General features: G+C 71.2%; 1 protein-coding gene across 1 annotated transcript; it reads right to left on the bottom strand.

Moving 5' to 3' along the window:
- Positions 1 to 32: 32 nt before the first annotated feature.
- On the bottom strand, positions 33 to 15,399 carry LOC134154259 (serine/threonine-protein kinase MARK2-like; the record flags this gene model as incomplete). Its single annotated transcript, XM_062601003.1, has 10 exons — positions 15,131 to 15,399; positions 8,519 to 8,552; positions 4,182 to 4,321; positions 4,033 to 4,090; positions 3,848 to 3,895; positions 3,620 to 3,689; positions 2,280 to 2,332; positions 2,103 to 2,173; positions 289 to 525; positions 33 to 152 (listed from the first exon to the last, which is right to left on the bottom strand). Coding segments are annotated over exons 1-10 (1,023 nt in total), but the record flags the coding sequence as incomplete, so codon positions are not given.
- Between the last annotated feature and the right edge of the window lie 11,118 nt (positions 15,400 to 26,517).

The following is a 26,517-nucleotide window of genomic DNA, read 5'->3' as shown; positions in this document are numbered from 1 at the left end:
GGGGGAGGGGGGGTGCCCAGGGTGCCACCCACCTCCAGGGTGCCCCTCTTGGTGGGGTTGAGGATGAGGAACTTCTTCAGCAGGTTCTCGCAGTCGGTCGACATGTAGAAGGGGATCCGGTACTTGCCCCGCAAGACCCGTTCCCGCAGCTCCTGCGACGGGCGCCGGCGTCACCGCGAAGCGGCCGGGCCGGGCCGGGCCGGGCCAGGCCAGGCCACGGACCCCCCCCCCCCCCCCAACCCTCGCGCAGCCCTCCCGGCCCGGCGGGCCCAGGCGTCCGGGCGCTACCTTGAGGTTCTGCCCGTCGAAGGGCAGCGAGCCGCTGACCAGGGTGTAGAGGATGACGCCGAGGCTCCAGACGTCGACCTCGGGGCCGTCGTACTTCTTGCCCTGGAAGAGCTCGGGGGCGGCGTAGGGCGGCGACCCGCAGAACGTGTCCAGCTTGTTCCCGAACGTGAACTCGTTGCTGAAGCCGAAGTCGGCGATTTTGATGTTCATGTCGGCGTCGAGCAGCAGGTTCTCGGCCTGCCGGAGAGCGTCAGCCGGCGCCCGCGGGAGGGAGGGGGGGGCTGGGGGCTGCGGGCGGGGGGGGGGGGCTGGGTGCCGCCTCGGGGGTCCTGGGGGGCTCTGCGCGTTGCCCCATGGGTCCTCGGGGGGGTCTGCACGTGGCCCCATGGATCCTGGGGGGGGGTCTGCACGTGGCCCCGTGGATCCTGGGGGGGGTCTGCGCATGGCCCCATGGATCCTGGGGGGGGTCTGCGCATGGCCCCATGGATCCTGGGGGGTCTGCGCGTTGCCCCATGGGTCCTCGGGGGGGTCTGCACGTGGCCCCATGGATCCTGGGGGGGGGTCTGCACATGGCCCCGTGGATCCTGGGGGGGGTCTGCACGTGGCCCCATGGATCCTGGGGGCTCTGCGCGTTGCCCCATGGGTCCTCGGGGGGGTCTGCACGTGGCCCCATGGATCCTGGGGGGGGGTCTGCACATGGCCCCGTGGATCCTGGGGGGGGTCTGCACGTGGCCCCATGGATCCTCGGGGGGGTCTGCGCGTGGGCCCCATGGATCCTGGGGGGTCTGCACATGACTGCGTGGATCCTGGGGGGTCTGCACGTGGCCCCATGGATCCTGGGGGGGGGTCTGCACATGGCCCCGTGGATCCTGGGGGGGTCTGCGCGTGGCCCCATGGATCCTGGGGGGTCTGCACGTGGCCCCATGGATCCTGGGGGGGGGTCTGCACATGGCCCCGTGGATCCTGGGGGGTCTGCACGTGGCCCCATGGATCCTGGGGGGGGGTCTGCACGTGGCCCCATGGATCCTGGGGGGGGTCTGCACGTGGCCCCATGGATCCTCGGGGGGGTCTGCGCGTGGCCCCATGGATCCTGGGGGGTCTGCACATGACTGCGTGGATCCTGGGGGGTCTGCACGTGGCCCCATGGATCCTGGGGGGGGGTCTGCACATGGCCCCGTGGATCCTGGGGGGGGTCTGCATGTGGCCCCGTGGATCCTGGGGGGGTCTGCGCGTGGCCCCATGGATCCTGGGGGGTCTGCACGTGGCCCCATGGATCCTGGGGGGGGTCTGCGCGTGGCCCCATGGATCCTGGGGGGTCTGCACATGACTGCATGGATCCTGGGGGGGGTCTGCGCATGGCCCCGTGGATCCTGGGGGGGTCTGCACGTGGCCCCGTGGATCCTGGGGGGGGTCTGCACGTGGCCCCGTGGATCCTCGGGGGGTCTGCGCATTGCCCCATGGATCCTGGGGGGGTCTACACGTGGCCCTATGGATCCTGGGGGGGGCCTGCACGCGGCCCCATAATTGTCCAGGTGTTGTCCCACGGATCCCTGAGGGATCTGGGCACTGCCCCATGGATCCTGGGGGGGGGCCGGGCACTGCCCCAGGGGTCTCCGAGGGGGGTCCAGACACTGCCCTGGGGGTGGTCTGCTGGGCACTGGCCCCCCCACGGTAAAGAGAGATTCGGGGGGGGGGGGGGGGGGGGAGGGGAGGGGGGAAGCGAGGCAGGACTTGTGGGGGCGCAAAGGGGGAGATGGGGGGGCGAGTGGGGACCCTGTGGGGGGGGGTGGGCCGGGGCGGGGGGGGGGTCTCACCTTCAGGTCTCTATGTACGATGAACTTCTGGTGGCAGTACTGCACAGCAGAGACGATCTGCAAGAGAGGGGCTGTCGTGGGGGGCCGGGGGTCCCGGGGGGGGGGTCCTGGGGGTCCCGGGGGGGGTCCCGGGGGGTGCCCGGCCCCGCCGGCGCCCCCCACCTGTCGGAACTTCGCCCCGCGCCTCCTTCTCCTTCATGCGCCCGTGGGCCACCAGGTAGGTCGAAGACCTCGCCTGGGGGAGAGGGCGGCCGTGAGACGCGCCCCGCCGCCCCCACCGCCCGGCCCCTGCCGCCCCCCTGCCCCCTCCCGGGCGTCCCCCCCCCCGTCCCGGGCCACCACGGGTGACCCCTACCCACCCCGGGGCGTCCCCCGCCTGTCCCGAGCCGCCCTGGGCGTCCCCTGCCCACGCTGGGTGTCCCCCGCCCGTCCCCTGCCCACTCGGGGTGTCCCCTGCCCACTCTGGGGGTCCCCTGCCCACGCTGGGGGTCCCCCTGCCCGTCCCCCTGCCCGTCCCGGGTGCCCCTGCCCACGCTGGGTGTCCCCTGCCCCTCTCCTGCCCACCCAGAGTGTCCCCTGCCCACCCTGGGTGCCCCCTGCCCACCCTGGGCATCCTCTGCCCGTCCCTTGCCTGTCCCGGGTGCCCCCTGCCATCTCTTGCCCGTTCGGGCTGCCCCAGGTGTCCCCTGCCCATGCTGGGCGTCCCCTGCCCACCCCGGGTGTCCCCTGCCCGTCCCCTGCCCACCCCGGGTGTCCCCTGCCTGTCCCCTGCCCACCCCAGGCAACCACGAGTGTCCCCTGCCCATCCCTGCCTGTCCCCTGCCCACCCCAAGCATCTCCTGCCCACTACAGGTGTCCCCTGCCCACCCCAGGCAACCACGAGTGTCCCCTGCCCACCCTGGGCCACCAAGGGTGTCCCTGTCCATCCCTGTCTGTCCCCTGCCCACCCTGAGCTGGGTCCCCTGCCCGCCCCGTGCCACCCGACGGGCGCCCTGCCCGTCCCCGTTGGGTCCCCTGCCCGCCCCGTGCCACCCCACCGGGTCCCCTGCCCGTCCCCGCCGGGGTCCCCTGCTCATCCTGTGCCACCCCACTGGGTCCCCTGCCCGTCCCCGTTGGGTCCCCTGCCCGCCCCGTGCCACCCCACCGGGTCCCCTGCCCGTCCCCGCCGGGTCCCCTGCTCATCCTGTGCCACCCCACTGGGTCCCCTGCCCGTCCCCGCTGGGTCCCCTGCCCGCCCCGTGCCACCCCGATGGGCGCCCTGCCCGTCCCCGCCGGGTCCCCTGCTCATCCTGTGCCACCCCACTGGGTCCCCTGCCCGTCCCCGCTGGGTCCCCTGCCCGCCCCGTGCCACCCCGATGGGCGCCCTGCCCGTCCCCGCCGGGTCCCCTGCTCATCCTGTGCCACCCCACTGGGTCCCCTGCCCGTCCCCGCTGGGTCCCCTGCCCGCCCCGTGCCACCCCACCGGGTCCCCTGCCCGTCCCCGCCGGGTCCCCGCCGGGTGCCCGCCCGCCCCGCGCTCACCCCCGCTGGCGTACTCCATCACGAGGTAGAGCGTCTTCTCCGTCTCGATCACCTCGAAGAGCTTCACTGCGAGAGGCCGAGCGGGGCTGCAGGGGCTGCCGGCGAGGCCGGGGGGGGGGGGGGCTCCCCCGAGCCTCCTCCCCCCCCCCCCCAACACCCGGTGGAGTGACACCCCGCCGGGGGGGGGGGGTGCCCCCACGCGCCCCCTCCCCGCCGCCGCTCACCTATGTTGGGGTGGTTCAGCACCTTCATTATCCGCACTTCCGGAAGAGCTGCGAGAAAAGGAGAGAGGTGGGGGGGGAAAAAAAAAAGGTGGGGAGGGGGGATTTTAGACGCCGTCACCCGAAACCCATCAGCCGGCCCCCTCGGAGCGGGGCCCAGGCGTCCGGGCCCCCCCCAACATACACACCCACCTTCTGCAGGCTGGAGGAGTTGAGCTGCGTCTTGTCGATGATCTTCACGGCGACCTGCGGGCAGAGGCGGGGAGGGGTGAGGGCCGCCGTGTCCCCCCCGTCCCCCCCGTCCCCGTCCCCCCCCTCCACGCCGCGCCGCGCTCACCTCCTTGCCCGTGAGGACGTGCCGGGCCAGCTTGACCTTGGCGAAGTTGCCCTTGCCGATGGTCTTGAGCAGGCGGTAGTTGCCGACGTGGGGCTGCTCGTCGGCGGAGGCGGCCGAGTTGCGCCCCGCAGCATGTTGGGCTTCCCGCCGCCCTTGCCGTCGGCGGGGGCCGGCGCCGGCTGGGGGGGGGGAAACGGCCGTGGGGCGGGAGCTGCCGCGGGCCGGCCCGGAGCAAAGTCCGCCCGGGGCGGCGGCGGCGGGGTGGGGAGGGGGGGGTGCTGCCGCCGCGCCCCGGAGCCGCCGTGCCCCGTCCCCACCGCCCCGGAAGAGGGGTGCCCCCCCCCCCACCCTCCTCCCCGCAACGGGCCCCCCGGGTATTTTACACCCCCCCCCCCCAAAAAGGCGCTTGGAAACCCGCGTTTCTCCCTCAAAATGGGTGCCGGGACGCCCCGCGTCGTCCCCCGAGAGGTGCCCGGATACCTGTGCTTCCCCCCCCCAGAAAGGTGCCCAGATATCTGCACTCCCCCCCCCAGAAAGGTGCCTGGACACCCAGGGTTTCTCCCCAGAAAGGTGCCCAGATATCTGCGCTCCCCCCCCCAGAAAGGTGCCCGGACACCCAGGGTTTCTCCCCAGAAAGGTGCCTGGATACCTGTGCTCCCCCCCCCCCCAGAAAGGTGCCTGGACACCCAGGGTTTCTCCCCAGAAAGGTGCCCGGATACCTGTGCTCCCCCCCCCCCAGAAAGGTGCCCGGACACCCGGGGTTTTCCCCAGAAAGGTGCCCAGATATCTGCACTGCCCTCCCCCCCAGAAAGGTGCCCGGACACCCAGGGTTTCTCCCCAGAAAGGTGCCCAGATATCTGCGCTCCCCCCCCCAGAAAGGTGCCCGGACACCCAGGGTTTCTCCCCAGAAAGGTGCCCGGATACCTGTGCTCCCCCCCCCCCCCAGAAAGGTGCCTGGACACCCAGGGTTTCTCCCAGAAAGGTGCCCAGATATCTGCGCTCCCCCCCCCCAGAAAGGTGCCCGGACACCCAGGGTTTCTCCCAGAAAGGTGCCCAGATATCTGCGCTCCCCCCCCCAGAAAGGTGCCTGGACACCCAGGGTTTTCCCCAGAAAGGTGCCCAGATATCTGCGCTCCCCCCCCCAGAAAGGTGCCCGGACACCCAGGTTTTCCCCAGAAAGGTGCCCAGATATCTGTGCTCCCCCCCCCCAGAAAGGTGCCCGGACACCCGGGGTTCTCCCCAGAAAGGTGCCCAGATATCTGCGCTCCCCCCCCCCAGAAAGGTGCCCGGACACCCAGCGTTTTCCCCAGAAAGGTGCCCAGATACCTGTGCTCCCCCCCCCCAAAAGGTGCCTGGATACCTGCGCTCCCCCCCCCCAGAAAGGTGCCCGGACACCCAGGGTTTCTCCCCAGAAAGGTGCCCAGATATCTGCGCTCCCCCCCCCCAGAAAGGTGCCCGGACACCCAGCGTTTTCCCAGAAAGGTGCCCAGATACCTGTGCTCCCCCCCCCCAAAAGGTGCCTGGATACCTGCGCTCCCCCCACCCCCAGAAAGGTGCTCAAACACCCAGGTTTCCCCCCAAAAGGTGCCCGGATACCTGCGCTCCCCCCACCCCCAGAAAGGTGCTCAAACACCCAGGGTTTCCCCCCAAAAGGTGCCCGGATACCTGCGCTCCCCCCCCCCCCCCCCCCAGAAAGGTGCTCAAACACCCAGGTTTCCCCCCAAAAGGTGCCCGCGATACCTGCGCTCCCCCCACCCCCAAAGGTGCTCAGACACCCGGGTTCTGCCCCGGAAGCGGGTGCCCAAGTATCTCTATTTTCCCCCAAAAAAGGTGCCCAGACGCCTGGTTCTCCCCCAGAGGCGGGTGCCCAAATATCTCTATTTCCCCCACGAAACATGCCTGGACGCCTGGATTCTCCACGACGCGGATGCCCGAATATCTCTGTTTTTCCCCAAAAAGGTGCCCAGACACCCGGGGTTCTCCATGATGCGGGTGCCCAAACATCTCTGTTTTCCCCCCAAAAGGTGCCCGGACGCCTGGGTTCTCCCCCGGTCGGGCGCCGGGACACTCGTACTTCCACCCCCGGGGGTGCCCAAATACCTGCGTTTTCTCCCCAGACGGTGCCGGACGCCTGCTCCCCCCCCGCTCCGCCCGGACGGGTGCCCAAATACCTGGCTTTTCCCCCCAAAACGCGTCGCTCCTCCTTCCCCAAACGGGCCGGGCCTTTGCGGGAAAGGCCTAAATATAGAGCGCTAAAAATACGGCTTTTCCCCAGCGCCGCTCTCCCGGCAGGAGCGTCCCGGCTCCGCGGCGGCGGGAAGGGCCCCGCTCCGGGGCCGAAAACGGGGAGAAACCCGCGGGAAAAGGGGCTCGGCCGCGCCCCCCCCCCCCCCCCCCCCGCCGCGCTCCGGCGGCCCCCAGACACCGGCTCGCGTGAGCCGCCGGCGAAAAGCGGGATCGAACGCGGCGGCGCGAGCCGGGGATTTTGGGGGTCCATGGCGCTCCGGAACCCCCCCCCCCAAAAAAAAGCGCCTTAAAACGGAGGGGTTTGAGCGAGCGGCGGCGGCGCTTTTCCCTGCCCGCTCCGGCCCCGATCCCAGCGGGAAACCGCTCGCTCCGCCCCGAAATAAACCCGCCCGCGAGGCACGGCCGGGCCCGTCCCGGGGCGCGCCGGGCGCAAAAATAGGCCGAGCCGGGGTGCGTGTCCGGGGGGGGGGGGGGGGATATAAAAAGCTCCGCTCGGGCCCGAGGCGCCGGAGCCGGGAGAACCTCCCCCCCCCCCCCCCCGCCCCGGGGAAGCTCCCGGTGCGCTTAATTACGGCGCGCTTAATTACAGCTCGGGTTAATTAGGGGAGAGCGGGCGGCGGCGGCCCCTGGGGCCCCGGGTTTCTAAGCGCTCGGCGGGACGGGCGACACCGCGATATCGCAACCCGGGGGGGGGGAGGAAACAACCCCAAAAAGGGAGTTTTGGCGGCGGCGCCCGGGCCGGGTCCGAGCCCCGGGCTTGGGCTCGGGCCCCGCGCGCGTGCGGAGCCCTCGGCGGCTCGGAGCATCCTTCCGCGGCGGAAGCCGCTGCCGCGGTGACTCAGGCGGGCGGAGGAGGAGGAGGAGGAGGAGGAGGAGGAGGAGGAGGAGGGATGGGGCCAGCAAGGCCACGGCGCCCGGCGGGATTTTCCCCCTCTCCGCCGGCACGCGGCTCCTCCGTGGAAAACGGGGTGGAAACCGCGGGGAAAAGGGGAAGCGGCCCGGCTCCGGCGCTGCCGAGCACGGGATTCCCCCCCCCCCACCCCCCCTCCGAGATCGGTCTTTTTAAGGAAGAAAAATAAAACCAGCGAGCGGCCCCGGGAGCGGAAGAGCCGGCGGGGTCGCCCTCCTTCCTTCCGGGCGCGTGCCGGCCGCGGAAACGTTTCGCGAGCCGAGCGGCCGGCCGCTCGCTCGTCCCTTACCCGGGAGCCGTCCGGCTTTCCGCCCGTCGCGCGGGGCCGGAGCGGCGGGAAGCGGAGCCGGGCCGGGGGCTCCGCGCCGCCGGCTCGCTCCCGGGCGCCGAGGAGGGGACGCCGCAGCTCGCCGGCGCTTTCCCGGCGGCGCGGGAGCAGCCGGCGCATCGGCCGCTTCCCGAGGCCGGCGCGGGCCGGGAAGGGCGCCGGCGGCGCGGCGGGACCCGGCGCTCGGCTGGGGGCAGAGCCGCCGCCGTTTCCTCTTCCTCGACGCCGGGCACGGCTGCGTCACGCCGCGGCGGGTGCCGAGCGCCGGCTCCGGAGACGCTCGGCGCCGACATCCCCCGCGCCGAGCGCCTCCGGGGACGTTCCCGGAGGGAGAGAGCCGAGGGCTCCGGGGTGGGGAAGGGTGGCAGGAGGCGCCTGAAACAATCCCCACCGCTAAATCCCGCCTTCCACCTTCGCCGGAAGGTTTCGGCGCTGGAAAAGCTCCGTTTTTCCCGTTAAGGAGTTTCTCCACCGGTTCTTCCCGCGCCGCGTTACCGGGAGCTGGGGAATCGCTTCCCCCGGCGCGGATCCCGGCTTCGCCTCCGAGCACGAACCAGCGCCCACGACTCAAATCCAAAGCGGCTCTGGGCGGCTCTTCCCTGCCCACCGATAACAGCACCCAAAACTGGGTGGGGGGAAAAGCCCCCAAAAGGAGCGGCCGGGACGGCAGGGCTTCTCCGAATCCCACGCGCGCGCGCGAGTCGTCCGCTGCTTCCACGCGGAAGCGATCGAGCCGGGCGGACATCGGGATTTATTCCCGAGCCGACCCTCGGCGCGCGAGGCAGAAAGCGGTGGATGTTTGCGGGAAGCAGCCGGGAGCGACGCTTTCCCTCCGGGAAAGGGAAATCCAACCCTCTCCCCCGCCGCGCCGGCTCGCAGATCCGGGCTGAAAAGGGCAGATTTTGGATGCGCCCCGGGCTCGGGGTTGGGGGGGGGGGGGACCTTGGGGGCTTCCTCCCCCCCACCTTCCGCTTCCTTATTATTTTTTTTTAAAGGGATTAGTTGGAAAAGTGAGAAAAAGAGAGCCTGCGGCTGCCAAAAAACTACTGTGGCAACAGGGCGAAAGCGCCGCTCGCCATATGGCGCCGCTGCCGGGGAATTAACTCAAGGGTTTATCGCTCCCGGCGACGGAGGCGGCTCCGAGGGCGGGAGCGGAGCGGCTCCCGCGGCGTTCCCGAGCGCGGCCCCGCGGAGGAGACGGAGGAGGCGGCTCGGGACGGGAGATAAGGGCGGCGCGGAGCGGCTGGAGGGGTGGGAAAAATAGCACCCGGCGAGCGAGAGCCGACGCTTCCAACGCGGGTTTTGGCCGGCGTTTATCTGCGGGGCGGCGCTGGGAAACCGCTCCCCGTGCCAGCGCCGTTCCCAGGGGCCGGCGCGGAGCGAGAGGAGGCCCCCGGCATCCCGGCGGCTCTTCTTTCCGCCGCGGGAGAGAGGCAGGGCGGAAAAAGAAACCCAATCCTCCTTTTCCTGAAAGGTTTCGGGGTGCGGACGCCCCGAGGCCGTATCGGAGCCTCCTCCTCCGCTCCGGGCGGAGAGGCTTTTCCGGGCGGCTCTGCCTCGAAAGCGGGCGGATTCGAGCAGCGCCGGGCGAGGAAGGAGCGCCCGGAGCCGGCCGCTGCGGATTTCGGGCCACGTATCCCCACGGCATCCCGCTTTCCGGTGGCGGCGGGGATAAGGGGCACCGGGAACGCGATTCCCGGCCCGGGAAAGGCGCCGCGCTCCAGTAATTCCTCCCGCGACGCTCAGACCGTTCCCGCCGGCAGCCCCCGGCCCCTGCCATCCTCGCTCCGACCGGGATTTTCCCCTCTCCGAGCGGGAAAGGGGGAGGGAAAAGGGAGCTCGACCAAAGGGGCCCGCGGCCGCCGGTGCCTCCGGAGAGCGGCCTGGGGCCGTTTCGCCCCGGCGGAGGCCGGGAAGCGTCGGGAAGAGCCGGCAGAGACGGTCCGGCGGCGCGAGCGCTCCGCGGGCCGAAGAGGGGGACGACGCTCGGAGCGTCCCGGCCCCGCTCGGGAATCACCCGCTCGGGAATCACCCGCTCGGCGGCCGGTTAGAGCCGAGGAGGGCGAGCGCAGCAGGAGCCACCCTGCGCCGAGCCGGGCGCCCGGCTCCATCCGGCAGCTCCGGTTGCTCAGGGAAACGAGGGAAAAAAAAAAAAAAAAAAAAAGGGAGCACTTGAGACGACTGTTGCTCTTCAGACTCCCGGCGGTGCCAGGCAGGGCGAGGAGGAGGCTCCGCTACAAAGCCGCCGTTGAGCTCCTCCGCGGCCGGAGCGGCTGCTCTCCGCGGCCGGAGATAGAGTGGAGTTACTGGAAGGAGGAGGGGGAAACGCCGGGATTGCTCCAGGCGTTTTATTCGCCGGGAGACGGAGGTAAAAGCGGGCCCCGATCCCGCGCCCGGCGCCGTCCCGGCGACAGAAAGCCGGAGGTGAGCGTTCCCCGGGAACGCCGCCGGCTCGCTCCACGCTTCCCGGGCCTTTTTCCGCCTCTCCCGCTCCGTAAACACCCCGGGGCCGGTCGGCAGGGCCGACCCAGCCACCTCGCCTCGACCCAAAATACCTGCCGGGTTTTGGTTACGAAAAGCCGGAAAACCGGGAAGGTGAATCCTCAGCGACACCAACTGAGACCGGTCCCGCCCGGAGCGCGCCGACAGAGCCGGTTCGGGAGGGTTTTCCCGTTAAATTCGGGGACGGGATCGCTCCGCAGTCAAACCGGCGGGGCCCCGACGGGCGACCCGCGGCCGCGGCGCTCGCGCCTCGTCGGAGCAGGCTCTGCCCCGCGCCCGACCCGCTCCTTCCGCCCGCCGTCTCGGGTCCAATTCCCCCCGCCCGCTCCCGCCGGAAAGGATCCCGAGGCGCCGGCTCCGGGCGAGCACCGCCCCAGGGAGCGGCCCCCAGAAGCTCCCGGCGTGCCCGGGCCGGCGGACCCGCGGAAGCGATCGCGATCCGCCCCGCGCTCCCCTCGCCCCCGCGGATTTTCCCCTCCTCCCGGCTGGCGACGCCGAGTCGGGAAGCGCCGGGGACGGGACTCACGCGCTCCGGCGGCTCGCCGGCCCCCCTCGCCCGGGGACGGAGGCTCCGAGGCGGACGCGGCGGCTCCGGCTCCCTCCGCGCAGCAGCGAGGACGACGATGACGATGGGGACGAGGACGTTGTTCCCTGGGCGGGATTTGAACGCTCCCAAGTAGCGACTGGCCCGGGAACGCCGGGGCCATTCCCAAGACCGGCTCGACCGGTTCGGCCGCCATCCGCGGCCTCCTCCCCGCCTACCTCTCCGGCCGCCCCCGCCGTCTGGCTGCGCGGGAAGGGGGGTCGGCGAGCGCGGCAGCTCCCTTCGCCCCGCTCCGGCGGAGCGGTCCGACCGCCCGGCACGGCGGGAATAACGACGGCTCGAGGGTCCGACGATTAAAAAAGATCCAACCAACCCACCCCAGCGCTTCCCGGGAGCCGCGGCTCCGGCAGGACTCGTCCTGCTTGTGCAAGGCGGCGGCGGCGGCTCCAGGGTTCCGGGTCCCTGCCCCCTCCGGCAGGATCCGGAGGATCCACGCGGGAAAGGCGCTTCCCCGGCTGAGCCGGCGGCCTCTTACCCCCGTTTTTTCCAGAAAAAGCGCTCGGCGCCGGCCGGGCTTCCCGCTCGCCAACCCCGCTGCCGTTCGCCTCCTCCCCTCCGGCACGAGGCCGGAGAAGCGGCTCCCCGCTCGCGGCTCTGCAATCCAGGGTAGGGGGAAGGCAAATCCGCACGCGCCTCCCCGGCACGCGGAGGAACGGCGGGGAGGGAAAAGAGCTTCCCCGTGCAGGAACTAACGCGCCGAAGGCGTAAAAATCCGGGTCTAAAAGTCCCGATTCCGACCACGGGCAAGGGAAGCCCAAGGTCCGGGAGCCGCCGCGTCCCGGAGGGGCGACTTTCCGCGGAGGGCACGGAAACGGGGCCGAGGAGCGGCGGAAGGGCGCGAAGGCGGCGGCGTTTCGACGCCCGGCACCCCACGCCCGCGAGGTTCCTTTTTGAGAGAAAACAAAAAGAAATACACGCAGGGAGAAAACAGGAAGTTTCGCAATTCGGCCGTTAACCTCGGCGGGGGCTGCGCCTACCTGGAGCGCCCTGCGCCTACCTGGAGCGCCCAGGGCGCTCGGAGCCGCCGGCCGCGTCCCGCGCGGGCCCCGGGGCTTATCCGCGCCTTAAGGAAAGCATCCCGAGGAAGGCGCGAGGAAGAGGAGGGCGGCGGGAGCTCGTCGCCACGCTCCGAGGCGCCCGGCCGCGCCGGCGGCTCCGCTCCTCTCCGCGCCGGAGGTTCGGCGAGGAACCGGGACGATCGGCGACGCCGTCGGGGATTAACGGCGGCTCCGAGTCGGGCCCCGCGTTTCTCCCGTCGCCGCATCCCGCTCGCGGCGGGGAGGAAAAGCACCGGGACGGAAGAGGGGAAAAGGGAAGGGAAAAGGCCGGTTCCTCGAGGAGCGGCGAGCCGCGATCCCGCCGGGAAGGGGCGGACGAAGGCTTTTTTATCCCCCCTGCTTTGGCGATTCAGAGTCGAGGCAGCTGAAGCGAGCTCACGAAACAGCTTTCCATCGATCGTGCTGAAATGTCAGCCAAATTTAGTTATTTTGAAGAATCCTTTCTTTAAAAAAAAAAAAAAAAAAATAAGGGAAAAAAAAAAAGGGGGAAAAGAGAAGAACACCAGACCAAAGCCACGTGACGCGCCCGAGCGGAGGAAGACTCCCTGATTTCGAGGCCTCCGGAGGGAGAGCGGAGCGCCGGCGCGGCCCCGAGGAGCCGGCTCGGGCCCGGGGCCGCTCCGGGGGGTCCGGCGGGCGCCCGCCCCCTCGCCGGCGGATCCTCCGCGCGCTCCCGAAGCCGTGAATAATTACCCGCCGCTATTACATAACCCGCCCCAGCCAAGGTGGTGGTGGTGGGGGGGGGGGAATAAAATAAAATCAAATCCCAGTCGGCCTGGAAACGTGCTCCGCCAACGAGGGTCGGAGCCGGGAGCCGAGGCCGGCGGGTGCCGCCGGCGCCCCGGGGCCCGTTCTCCCGCGGCGCTCCCAAGGCGCCGGCGCCCCGGGGCCCGTTCTCCCGCGGCGCTCCCAAGGCGCCGGCGCCCCGGGGCCCGTTCTCCCGCGGCGCTCCCAAGGCGCCGGCGCCCCGGGGCCCGTTCTCCCGCGGCGCTCCCAAGGCGCCGGCGCCCGGGGCCGTTCTCCCGCGGCGCTCCCAAGGCGCCGGCGCCCGGGGCCCGTTCTCCCGCGGCGCTCCCAAGGCGCCGGCGCCCGGGGCCCGTTCTCCCGCGGCGCTCCCAAGGCGCCGGCGCCCCGGGGCCCGTTCTCCCGCGGCGCTCCCAAGGCGCCGGCGCCCCGGGGCCCGTTCTCCCGCGGCGCTCCCAAGGCGCCGGCGCCCCGGGGCCCGTTCTCCCGCGGCGCTCCCAAGGCGCCGGCGCCCCGGGGCCCGTTCTCCCGCGGCGCTCCCAAGGCGCCGGCGCCCCGGGGCCCGTTTTGCCGGCGGGACGGCGATAAACCACGTGGGAAAGGGCCGGGTGGCGTCGACGGAGCCGCCTGGCCGCGGCCGGCGCCGGCGAGGATCCCCGCGGATCCGCGGCTCCCGGTGTGCCGGCTCCTGGGGAAGGAAGTGGGAGGGGGGGGGCCGCGAATGATGCTACATAGGACCCCCACCCCCAAGATGCAGCTCTCAGCGGGGTCCCCCCGGCACCCCGAGCCGGGAACAGGCCCCCAAAAACCAAGGATCTCCCCCAAAATGGATTCCTCGAGGAGAAGCATCCCCGAAGGGGGACGGCAAAGCAGGGAAAGGGGTGAAAGGCACCCCGCCGCCCTCGGCGCACGGGGTTACCCCAGCTGGGGCGCACCCCAAAACCCCCCCCGCCCCCGACACACAGGGGTTACCGCAGCCAGGGGGCACCCCAAAAACCCCCGGAGCCCTCGACGCACAGGGGTTACCCCAGCCAGGGGGGCACCCCAAAACCCCCCCCGCCCCCGACGCACAGGGGTTACCCCAGCCGGGGGAGCACCCCAAAACCCCCCCGCCCCTGACGCACAGGGGTTACCCCAGCCAGGGGGGCACCCCAAAACCCCCCCGCCCCTGACGCACAGGGGTTACCCCAGCCAGGGGAGCACCCCAAAACCCCCCCGCCCCTGACGCACAGGGGTTACCCCAGCCGGGGCGCACCCCAAAACCCCCCCGCCCCTGACGCACAGGGGTTACCGCAGCCAGGGGGCACCCCAAAAACCCCCGGAGCCCTCGATGCACAGGGGTTACCCCAGCCAGGGGAGCACCCCAAAACCCCCCCGCCCCTGACGCACAGGGGTTACCCCAGCCAGGGGGGCACCCCAAAACCCCCCCCGCCCCCGACACACAGGGGTTACCCCAGCCAGGGGGCACCCCAAAAACCCCCGGAGCCCTCGACGCACAGGGGTTACCCTAGCCAGGGGGCACCCCAAAAGCCCCCCCAGCCCTCTGCACAAAGGGGTTACCCCAGCCGGGGGGGCACCCAAAAGCCTCCGCAGCCCCCGAAGCACACGAGGTTACCCAGATGGGGGGGCACCCTAAAACCCCCCGGAGCCCTCGGTGCACAGGGGTTACCCAGCCAGGGGGGCACCCCAAAAGCCCCCGGCCCCCGACACACAGGGTCACCCCAGCCGGGGGGCACCGCAAAACCACCCCACCTCCAATGCACATGGGGTTACCCCAGCCAGGGGGCACCCCAAAAGCCCCCCCCCCAGTCCTCAGTACACAGTGGCTACCCCAGCCAAGGGGGACCCCACATCAAATACCCCCCCCCAGAGGTGGGTGCCTGCCTCGCCCTCCACCCCACTCCCTTGCAGGGGGGTGGGGGCACCTCAACTCCCCAATGCCCCCCACCGTGGGGCGGGGGGGGGAAGGGATCTTGCTCCAAATGGGGGGGGGGGGACGACACCACCCCCACAGACCCCACCAGCATTGGGGGGGGACCCCACAATGCTCCCCCCGCAGCGCCGTCGGGTCGAGGGGGGGGCTCACACCCGCACACCCCAAACTTACAGCCCTGAGAAGTGGGGCCGGGGGACCCCGAGTCAGGCATCCTCCCACGCAGCCCCCCCCTCCCCCGGGGGGTCTCAGCCATCATGTACCAGGAACCAGAGGTGAGGGGGAGGCTCTGCCCCCCAAATGCTGCACCCACACACGCAGAGTGTGGCAGGAAGGGCTGACACCCCTGGGTGTCCCCCTCCCCCCTTTTTTTTTGGGGGGGGGAGAAGAGCACCCAACACATAGGGGCAAGCTGGGGGGGGGGGCAAACCAGCGGGACCCCGTTTTCCTCTGACTGCCCCCTCCCCCATTTGGGGACGATCCTCCCCAAAACGGGACCGCAGACCCCTCGATGGGGGGGTCCCCCATTGCGGGGAGGGGGGGTCCTGCTCCCCCCTTTTCCCCTCACAGAGAGCCCCCTCCCCCCCCCCCCCCCGGAGCGGGGGTCCCGGCCGCGGACCTACCTGCTCCGCGTCTCTCTCGTTGACGGTGGGCAGGGGGTTGCGGCCGCTGCTCGACATGGCGGCCCCCCCGCCCCGACGACTATCGCGATAGAGGGAAGCCGTGGAGGGCGGTGTGTGGGGCGGGCCGGGGGGGGGAGGAGGGAGCCCCGGGGCCGCGCTCAGGGGGCGGGGGGGGGGCCAAGCCACCGGCATGGGGGAGGCCGGGGAAGGGGAAGGGAGAGGAGGAAAGGGAAGAAGGGGGCAGGGGAAAGGGGGAGGGGGGGGGAAAACCGGGGGCGAGTCCGCACGGCCCGGCCCGGTTCGGCCTGGCTCGGCCCGGCTCGGCCCGGCTCGGCCCTGCCCGGCCGCTGCCAGCCGCCGCCTCACGCTCGCGCCTCCTCAGCACCCAGCGGCTCCCAACATGGCCGCCGCCGCCGGCCCTCGGCCATTTCCGCCGCCGCGCCGGAAACACCCGACACGCCTCCCGCGCCGCTTCGGCTCTTTCCGCCGCTCCCTTCGGGTCTTCCCGGCCGACTTCGCCTCGCCCCGCCCCTTTCCGAAGCGGCTCGCCCCACCCGCGAAAACCTCCGCTTCGGCTATTTCCGGAGCTTTTCCGGAGATGCCCGATGTCGCGCCGCGCGGCGCTCCGCCCTTCCCGGCTTCGGGTGTTTCCGGCGGCTTTCCGGAAAGACCCGACTCCTCGCGCGGGCCCCACCCCGGCGCGGAGCCCTGACGGAAATAGCCGAAGTTCCCTTCGGTAATTTCCGCCGAGGTCTTCCGGAAAGAGCCGAGCTCCCCCCGACACTCCGTCGGCGCGGAAACCGCCGAGTGGCTCCGGAAATACCCGAACCCCTGTGGCGGGGACATCGGGCATTTCCGGAAAGACGACGGAAACAGCCGAGCGCGGCCGAGCCACCCCCACTTCCCCGCTTCTCGCTGGGGCTGTCGCCCCAAAGGGAGCGGGCGGGACGCGGGGGGACACGATGGCTGCTGGGTGGAGGGGTGGGGGGAGGAACTGGGAGCACTGGGAGGAGGATACTGGTCTGTGGGGAAGGGGCCGGGGTGGAGAGGCAGAGGAGCGGGGGGGGGGTGACAGCTGGGGCAGAGCCAGCTGTGGGGCACAAGCCACGCCCCCCGGCCCCAGAGGAGGGGGCGTGGCCATCGTAGGTCACGCCCCCGGGCCCAGAGGACGGGGCGTGGTCGGGCGGTGACCACGCCCTCTGTGGTCCAGCGGGGCGGGGCCAGGTGGGGGGGGTGGGGTGCCTCCCTGGGTACCCCATAGGCCCCGGGGACCCCGAGGGGCTGCGGCAGGGTGTGGCCCGGGGGGGGGTGGGGAGTTGGGGGGCAGGGGAACACCTGGGGGCTCCCCCTCCCCCCTCCCCGCTTTTACAGGATGGGGTTTATCCCCCCCATCACGGATTTGATGGGGGGGGGTGGGCTGAGACCGGGCTGCAACTCGTTACACCCCCCCCCGCCCCCTCCGCCATAGCGAGGGGCGGCGAGCGGGGTGGGGGGGGTGGGGGGAAGCCCCCGCACGGGAGGAAAAGCGCGCGGCCCCTTTAAATTTACCCAGGAGCCCTTAAAGGAGCCCCAGGGGCCCCACGGCGGCGTCCCCACCCCGGCCGGCCCCAGCCGCCGCCGCCGCCGCCCCGGACCCCCGGTCCGGCATGGAGCCCCCAGCCGCCCCGGACCCGCAGCCCGGGCCTGCGCCCGGCCCGCGGCCGGCCCGCGCAGGTGAGCCCCGCCGCGCCGGGAGGGGGGCACCCGCGCCGCCCCTTTAAGGGGCCCCCCGCCCTCCGCCGGGGAATGAGGAGCTGGGCCCCCCGCCCGCCCGCCACCGCGGCGACGCTGCCCCTTTAAGTGCCCCCCCCGCCCCTTTAAGATGCCCCTGCTCCTTTAAGTGCCCCCAACCCTCTGCCAGCCCCTGTCTGCCTTTAGGATGCCCCGGCCCTTTAAGATGCTCCCCCTCCCCCGCCGTGCCTTTAAGGGGCCTCTGCTCCTTTAAGATGTCCCCGTCCCTTTAAGTGCCCCTACTGCTTTGACAGCCCCCGTCCCTTTAAAATGCCCCCTCCCCTTTTTTGTCCCCTTGCCCGCCCTTCGGATGCCCCCGTCCCTTTAAGGTGCCCCTGCGCCTTTAAGATGCCCCCATCCCTTTAAGACACCCCCATGCCTTTAAGATGCCCCCATCCCTTTAAGATACCCCCCATCCCTTTAAGATGCCCCCCATCCCTTTAAGACACCCCAATGCCTTTAAGATGCCCCCATCCCTTTGATATACCCCCCATCCCTTTAAGATACCCCCCATCCCTTTAAGACACCCCCATCCCTTTAAGATGCCCCCATCCCTTTAAGACACCCCCATCCCTTTAAGATACCCCCCATCCCTTTAATATACCCCCCATCCCTTTAAGATGCCCCCCATCCCTTTAAGACACCCCCATGCCTTTAAGATGCCCCCATCCCTTTAATATACCCCCCATCCCTTTAAGATACCCCCCATCCCTTTAAGACACCCCCATCCCTTTAAGATGCCCCCATCCCTTTAAGACACCCCCATCCCTTTAAGATACCCCCCATCCCTTTAATATACCCCCCATCCCTTTAAGACACCCCCATGCCTTTAAGATGCCCCCCATCCCTTTAAGACACCCCCATCCCTTTAAGACACCCCCATGCCTTTAAGATGCCCCCATCCCTTTAAGACACCCCATCCCTTTAAGACACCCCCATCCCTTTAAGATGCCCCCCATCCCTTTAAGACACCCCCATCCCTTTAAGATGCCCCCATCCCTTTAAGACGCCCCCATCCCTTTAAGATACCCCCATCCCTTTAAGATGCCCCCCCATCCCTTTGAGATACCCCCATCCCTTTAAGACACCCCCATCCCTTTAAGATGCCCCCATCCCTTTAAGACACCCCCATCCCTTTAAGACACCCCCATGCCTTTAAGACGCCCCCCATCCCTTTAAGATACCCCCCATCCCTTTAAGATGCCCCCATCCCTTTAAGATACCCCCATCCCTTTAAAATGCCCCCCCATCCCTTTGAGATACCCCCATCCCTTTAAGACACCCCATCCCTTTAAGACACCCCCATGCCTTTAAGACGCCCCCCATCCCTTTAAGATACCCCCCATCCCTTTAAGATGCCCCTATGCCTTTAAGGCCCCCCCCTTTACCCTTCCCCTGCCCCCTCTTTGCCCCTTCCCCTTCAAGTACCCCCATCCCCTTAATGTGCCCCACCCCCTTCACAGCCCCCCATCCCTTTAAAATGCCCCTGCGCCTTTAAGAGCCTCCTGCCCCTTAAAGGTACCCCGTCGCCTCCTTTAGGACGCCCCCGTCCCTTTAACTGCCCCGACCCCTTCGCCCTCCCTCCTACCCTTCCAGGATGCCCCCGCCCCGTCCGCTGTCCTGCCCCTTTAAGATGCCCCCTCCCCCGCTCCCTTAGTACCCTCTGTCCCCCCTCAAAAGGTGCCCCCGCCCCTTTAAGTGCCCCGCCCCCTTGGAGAAGCCCCGCCCTTAGCATTCCAGCACCCCGAGGAGCCCCGCCCCTTCCAGCGCCCCGCCCCTTCGCCAGACCCCGCCCCCCTGCATGCCCCGCCCCTACGGCGTTCCTGCCCCTTTAAGAGCCCCCTGCCCCTTTAAGGGCCTCCTGCCCCTTTAAGGGCCCCCCCCCTTTAAGGCAGCATTTCCGCTCCCCCCTCGCGGGGCTCCCCCAATCCATGGGGCCTCTTAAAGGGGCCTCGCCTGCCCCTGGGGCCCCCGGCTCCCCCGTCCCTGGGGGCCTCCCATCCAGGCACCGCCCCACCCCTGGGGACCCCCAAGACCCCCCGTATTTGGGTCCTTCACCCCTGGGGACCCCCAGGACACCTCATATGTGGGTCCTTCCCCCCCTGGGGACCCCCAAGAGCCCCCGTATTTGGGTCCTTCACCCCTGGGGACCCCCAGGACACCTCATATGTGGGTCCTTCCCCCCCTGGGGACCCCCAAGAGCCCCCGTATTTGGGTCCTTCACCCCTGGGGACCCCCAGGACACCTCATATGTGGGTCCTTCCCCCCCCTGGGGACCCCCAAGACCCCCCGTATTTGGGTCCTTCACCCCTGGGGACCCCCAGGACACCTCATATGTGGGTCCTTCCCCCCCTGGGGACCCCCAAGAGCCCCCGTATTTGGGTCCTTCACCCCTGGGGACCCCCAGGACACCTCATATGTGGGTCCTTCCCCCCCTGGGGACTCCCAAGACCCCCCGTATTTGGGTCCTTCACCCCTGGGGACCCCCAGGACACCTCATATGTGGGTCCTTCCCCCCCTGGGGACTCCCAAGACCCCCCGTATTTGGGTCCTTCACCCCTGGGGACCCCCAGGACACCTCATATGTGGGTCCTTCCCCCCCTGGGGACCCCCAAGACCCCCACATAGGTGCATCCCTCATCCCTGGGGATCCCTCAGACACTCCCCATATGTGGGTCCCCCACCCCTGGGGACCCCCAAGATCCCCCCCATAGCTGGGTCCCCCACACCTGGCGACCCCCAAGACTCCCTATATGTGCATTCCTCATCCCTGGGGACCCCCCAGGCCCTCCCCGTATGTGGGTCCCTCACCTCTAGGGACTCCAAAAACCCCCCCATATGTGGGTCCCACACCCCTAGGGACCTGCAAGACCCCCCATATGTGGGTCCCCCACCCCGGGGGACCCCTAAGATCTCCCCCATATGTGGGTCCCCCTCCTCTGGGGACCCCCAGGACCCCCATACGTGCATCTCTCATCCCGGAGGACCCCCCCCGTCTGTTCATCCCTCATCCCTGGATACCCCTCAGACACCCCCCATATGTGGGTCCCCCACCCCTGGGGACCCCCAAGACCCCCCCCATATGTGAGTGTCCCCCCCTCCCTGACACTCCATTATCCCCCCCAACTCCCGCAGGCTCCCCCGGCCCCGGGGCCGCCGCCAGCCCCCCGCCGGGACCGGGACCGGGACCGGGACCGGGGCCGGGGCTGGGGCCGGAGCCGCGGGCCGCGGGGCGGAAGAGCGCGGACCACTGCGAGGCGCGGGCGTCGCGGCCCGGCCGCAGCCGCATCCCCGGCCGCGACCACCGGCGCTACTACCACGAGCGCTGGCGGGCCGAGTACCTGATGGAGTTCAACGCGGCGCGGCACGGCATGCTCTGCATGGTCTGCGGCAGCGCCCTCGCCACCCTCAAGCTCAGCACCATCAAGCGCCACATCCGCCAGAAGCACCCTTACTCCGGCGCCTGGGGGCCCCGCGAGAAGCAGCTCGTCCTCCGCTCCTGGGACGCCCACCTGGGCCTCGACGCCGCCCCGCCGGGCCCCGACGCCGACGCCGCCCCGCCAGGTACGCGGCCGGGCCCGCCCCGGGCACGGCAGCGGCCCCCTTTAAGCAGGGCCGCGCCCCCCCTGTAAGCAGGGCCACGCCCCCTTTAGGATGAGCCAAGCCCCCTTTAAGCAGGGCCACGCCCCCCCTGTAAGCAGGGCCACGCCCCCTTTAGGATGAGCCAAGCCCCCTTTAAGCAGGGCCACGCCCCCCTGTAAGCAGGGCCACGCCCCCTTTAGGATGAGCCAAGCCCCCTTTGAGCAGGGCCGCGCCCCCCCTGTAAGCAGGGCCACGCCCCCTTTAGGATGAGCCAAGCCCCCTTTGAGCAGGGCCATGCCCCCCTGTAAGCAGGGCCACGCCCCCTTTAGGATGAGCCAAGCCCCCTTTGAGCAGGGCCATGCCCCCCTGTAAGCAGGGCCACGCCCCCTTTAGGATGAGCCAAGCCCCCTTTGAGCAGGGCCGCGCCCCCCCTGTAAGCAGGGCCACGCCCCCTTTAGGATGAGCCAAGCCCCCTTTAAGCAGGGCCACGCCCCCCTGTAAGCAGGGCCACGCCCCCTTCGAGCAGAGCCACGCCCCCTTCGAGCAGAGCCACGCCCCCCTGTAAGGCAAGGCAAGCCCCCTTAAGGCAGAGGCATGCCCTTTTAAGTAGGGCCCGCCTTAAAATTGGGCCACGCCCCTTTTAAGCAGGGCCACGCCCCCTTTAAGGCAAGGAAAGCCCCCTTTAAGCAGGGCCCCGCCCCTTGTATTTGGGCCCTGCCCCTTCCAAATTGGGGCGGTGCCCCTTTAAGAGGAGCCACGCCCACACCCACCCAGCCTGGCCACGCCCATTCCACCTAGCCACGCCCCCACTGCTGCCCCTGTGTCTGGCCACGCCCACTTCACGCAGGCCACACCCCCAGTCTGGCCACGCCCCCTGCCTTTTAATCAGGCCCCGCCTCCCTCGTGCTGCCCCTTTCCCATTGGCCACCTCTCTGCGCATGCTGGCCCCACCCCCCCGGTGCCTGGCCCCGCCCCCTGCTCCAGGCCCCGCCCACATCCCTCTCGGGCTCCTCCCCACCGTGTCCCTGCTGTGTCCCCACTGCGGCCCCACTGCGGCCCCGACCATGTCCCCACCGCGGCCCCATGGTGTCCCCACGGTGTCCCCAACACGTCCCCACCGCAGCCCCACTGCGGCCCCACCGCGGCCCCACTGCGTCCCCACGGTGTCCCCAACACGTCCCCAACGCAGCCCCACTGCGGCCCCACTGCAGCCCTGCCGCGTCCCCAACGCAGCCCCACCGTGGCCCCACTGTGTCCCCACTGCAGCCCCAACACGTCCCCACCGTGTCCCCGCCGCGTCCCCAATGTGTCCCCGATGTGTCCCCAACGCAGCCCCACCGTGGCCCCACTGTGTCCCCAATGCGGCGCCAATGTGTCCCCAATGCAGCCCCAATGCTACCCCGCCGTGTCCCCAATGTGTCCCCACCGTGTCCCCACTGCATCCCCATCATGTCCCCGCTGCGTCCCCACCGCGTCCCCAATGCAGCCCCACTGCATCCCCATCGTGCCCCCACCGTGTCCCCACTGCATCCCTGCCGCGTCCACACCATGTCCCCACCGCATCCCCACCGCATCCCCATTGCGCCCCCATTGCACCCCCACCGCGTCCCCACTGCGCCCCCCATTGCACCCCTGCCACACCCCCACCATGTCCCCACTGCACCCCCACCACGTCCCCAATGCAGCCCCGCCACGTCCCCACCGTGTCCCCACTGCATCCCCACCGCGTCCCCATTGCACCCCCATTGCACCCCCACCGTGTCCCCACCGTGTCCCCACTGCATCCCCATCATGTCCCTGCTGCATCCCCACCGCGTCCCCATAGCACCCCCCCATAGCACCCCCACCGCGTCCCCGCCGTGTCCCCACCGTGTCCCCACTGCATCCCCATCATGTCCCTGCTGCATCCCCACCGCGTCCCCATAGCACCCCCCCATAGCACCCCCACCGCGTCCCCGCCGTGTCCCCACCGTGTCCCCGTCCCCGCAGGCCCCCCGGGCGCCGCCGCCGCCCGCCGCCGCCCCCGGCGGGTCCCGTCGCCCCCGGCGTGGCCTCGCCGCGGCGCCAAGGGGCCCCCGGCGGGACCGTCGCCGCCGGGGGGCCCGGGGGGCCCGGCGGGGCCGGGGGGGGCGGCGGGGCCGCCGCCGGGCTCGGTGCGCCGCTGGCTGCGGGCCGAGCTGCTGCTGGACCTGGAGGCGGCGGGGACGCGGCTGCGGTGCCTGCTCTGCGCCCGGGCGCTGCCCACGCTGCACCTGGGCGACATCCGGCGCCACGCGCTGCAGGCGCACCCGGCCTCGCTGGCCCTGGGCCCCGCCGCCCGGCGCGCCCTGCTGCGCGCCCGGCCCGCCCGGCGCCCCGGTGAGGGCCCCCGCCGCGCCCAGCGGGCCGCGGGGATGTCGGGGCGTGGGGTGGCGCGGGGACGTGGGGTGGCGCGGGGCTGTGGGCACCCTGCGGGGCGTGGGGACGTGGGGTGGCGCGGGGACGTGGGGTGGCGCGGGGATGTGGGCACCCTGCGGGGCGCGGGGACGTGGGGTGGCGCGGGGACGTGGGGTGGCGCGGGGATGTGGGCACCCTGCGGGGCGCGGGGACGTGGGGACGTGGGGTGGCGCGGGGACGTGGGCACCCTGCGGGGCGCGGGGACGTGGGGACGTGGGGACGTGGGGTGGCGCGGGGACGTGGGCACCCTGCGAGGCGTGGGGACGTGGGGTGGCGCGGGGATGTGGGCACCCTGCAGGGCGTGGGGACGTGGGGTGGCGCGGGGACGTGGGGTGGCGCGGGGATGTGGGCACCCTGCGGGGCGCGGGGACGTGGGGACGTGGGGTGGCGCGGGGATGTGGGCACCCTGCGGGGCGCGGGGACGTGGGGACGTGGGGTGGCACGGGGGCGTGGGGTGGCACGGGGATGGGGGCACTCTGGGGGGCGTGGGGACGTGGGGACGTGGGGTGGCACGGGGGCGTGGGGTGGCACGGGGACACAGGCACCCTGCGGGGCGTGGGGACGTGGGGTGGCACAGGGACGTGGGGTGGCGTGGGGACACGGGCACCCTGCGGGGCGCGGGGACGTGGGGTGGCATGGGGATGTGGGGTGGCACGGGGACACGGGCACCCCACAGGGCGTGGGGACGTGGGGTGGTGCGGGGACGTCGGGATGTGGGGTGGCACGGGGACACAGGCACCCCGCGTGGCACGAGGGCATGGGGTGGCACGGGGACATGGGGTGGCGCGGGGATGCGGGCACCCCGTGTGGCACGGGGGCATGGGGTGGCACGAGGGCATGGGGTGGCACGGGGGCGTGGGGTGGCACGGGGGCACAGGCACCCTGCAGGGCGTGGGGACTTGGGGTGGCACGGGGACACGGGCACCCTGTAGGGCGCGGGGACGCGGGGGTGCGGGGGTGCGGGGACGTGGGGTGGCGCGGGGGCACGGGCACCCCGCGTGGCACGGGGAGACGGGGTGGCACGGGGACACGGGCACCCCGCGTGGCACGGGGGCGTGGGGGGGCACGGGGTGGCGCGGGGATGCGGGCACCCTGTGGGGCGCGGGGACGCTGTGGGGCGCGGGGATGTGGGGTGACGCAGTGACACGGGGACCCCGGGTGGCACCGGGGGACCCGGGGACCCCCCGGACGGACGGTGGCCCTGCCCGGGCGGGGGGGACCCGGGTTGGGGGGGACCCGGGTTGGGGGGGACCCGGCGGGGGGGCCGCGTCCGCCGACCCGGCTCCCCGCAGGCGCCCCGGAGCCGCCCGGGGCCGGGGAGGCGCCGGAGCAGGAGCAGCAGGAGGAGGAGGAGGAGGAGGAGGAGGAGGAGGAGGCCGAAGGCTCGGGGGGCGCCGGGCCGCGGCGCGAGCTGCCGGCGGACTGCGAGGACGGGGGCGAGTTAGGGGCCGCCGGCCCCCCCGCGCCCCCCCGCCCCGGCCCCCCGCCCGCCTGCACCGCCTAGGCCAACGGGGGGCCGCCGGGACCCACGGGGCACCCGGACCCACGGGGACACCAGGACTCATGGGGCCACCCGGACCAACGGGGACACCCGGACCCACGGGGACACCAGGACCAATGGGGACACCGGGACCAACGGGGTCATTGGGACCCACGGAGCCACCGGGACCAACGGGGACACCCGGACCCACGGGGCACCCGGACCCACGGGGACACCGGGACCAACGGGGTCATTGGGACCCACGGGGCACCCAGACCCACGGGGACACCGGGACCAATGGGGACACCGGGACCAACGGGGTCATTGGGACCCACGGAGCCACCGGGACCCACGGGGCCACCCGGACCCACGGGGCACCCAGACCCACGGGGCCACCGGGACCCACGGAGCACCCAGACCCATGGGGACTCCGAGCCTGGAGCCACCCGGACCCATGTTGTCACCAAGGGTCAGAGCCACCCAGACCCATGGGGACACCAAGGCTCAGAGCCACCTGGACCCACGGGGACACCAAGGCTGGAGCCACCGGGACCTGGAGCCACCCGGACCAATAAGGACACCAAGGCTGGAGCCACCAGGACCTGGAGCCACCTGGACCCATGGGGACACCAAGGATGGAGCCACCAGGACCTGGAGCCACCTGGACCCATGGGGACACCAAGGCTGGAGCCACCAGGACCTGGAGCCACCTGGACCCATGGGGACACTGAGGCCTGGAGCCACCTGGACCCATGGGGACCCCGAGGCCTGGAGCCACCTGGACCAATAAGGACACCAAGGCTGGAGCCACCAGGACCTGGAGCCACCTGGACCCATGGGGACACTGAGGCCTGGAGCCACCTGGACCAATAAGGACACCGAGGCTGGAGCCACCTGGACCCATGGGGACCCCGAGGCCTGGAGCCACCAGGACCAATAGGGACACCGAGGCTGGAGCCACCGGGACCTGGAGCCACCGGGACCCATGGGGACACTGAGGCCTGGAGCCACCTGGACCAATAGGGACCCCAAGGCCTGGAGCCACCTGGACCCACGGGGACACCGAGGCTGGAGCCACCGGGACCTGGAGCCACCGAGACCCATGGGGACACTGAGGCCTGGAGCCACCTGGACCAATAGGGACACCGAGGCTGGAGCCACCTGGACCAATAGGGACACCAAGGCCTGGAGCCACCCGGACCCATGAGGACCCCGAGGCCTGGACGGACGCGGCTGTGGGCCCCCGTCACCCCCCGAGTCCCCAGACGTCGTGGTGGCGGTGGCGGGTCAGGAGCACCCTGGGGACGGGTGGGTCGTGGCGGGGGGGGGGGACACACTCGTGGTGCCACCGTGGGCCCCCCACGGTGTCCTTGGTGTCCCACGGGTCCCCCCATGGGGCCATCAGCCCCCCGCAGAGCCGTGGGTCCCCCGTGGTGGCACTGGTCCCGCCAGCGGTGGCACTGGTCCCAGTGGGTCCCCTCAGCGGTGGCACCGGTCCCAGTGGGTCCCCTCAGTGGTGGGACTGGTCCCAGTGGGTCCCCCCCATTGAGCTCTGGGCCCACGGCGTCGCCAGGGCCCGCTGGGTCCCCTCCATGGTGTCATCGACCCCCCCTGAACCCCTCCAGTGTCACTGGTGCCCACTGGGTCCCACGAACGGTGTCACTAATCCCCCGTGGACCCCCTCATGGTGTCCCCAGCACCCTGTGGGTCCCCTCATCGGTGTCACCGATCCCCCGTGGACCCTCTCGAGGTGTCCCCAGCGCCCCGTGGGTCCCCTCATCGGTGTCACCGATCCCCCGTGGACCCCCTTGTGGTGTCCCCAGCGCCCCGTGGGTCCCACGAACAGTGTCACCGATCCCCCGTGGACCCTCTCGCGGTGTCCCCAGCGCCCCGTGGGTCCCCTCATCGGTGTCACCGATCCCCCGTGGACCCTCTCGCGGTGTCCCCAGCGCCCCGTGGGTCCCCTCATCGGTGTCACCGATCCCCCGTGGACCCCCTCATGGTGTCCCCAGCACCCTGTGGGTCCCCTCATCGGTGTCACCGATCCCCCGTGGACCCTCTCGAGGTGTCCCCAGCGCCCCGTGGGTCCCCTCATCGGTGTCACCGATCCCCCGTGGAC

The sequence above is a fragment of the Rhea pennata genome, unplaced genomic scaffold, assembly GCF_028389875.1.
Source record: "Rhea pennata isolate bPtePen1 unplaced genomic scaffold, bPtePen1.pri scaffold_186, whole genome shotgun sequence".
In the NCBI taxonomy this organism is placed as follows: Eukaryota; Metazoa; Chordata; class Aves; order Rheiformes; family Rheidae; genus Rhea; species Rhea pennata.
This window is presented reverse-complemented; position numbering and strand designations above follow the sequence as displayed.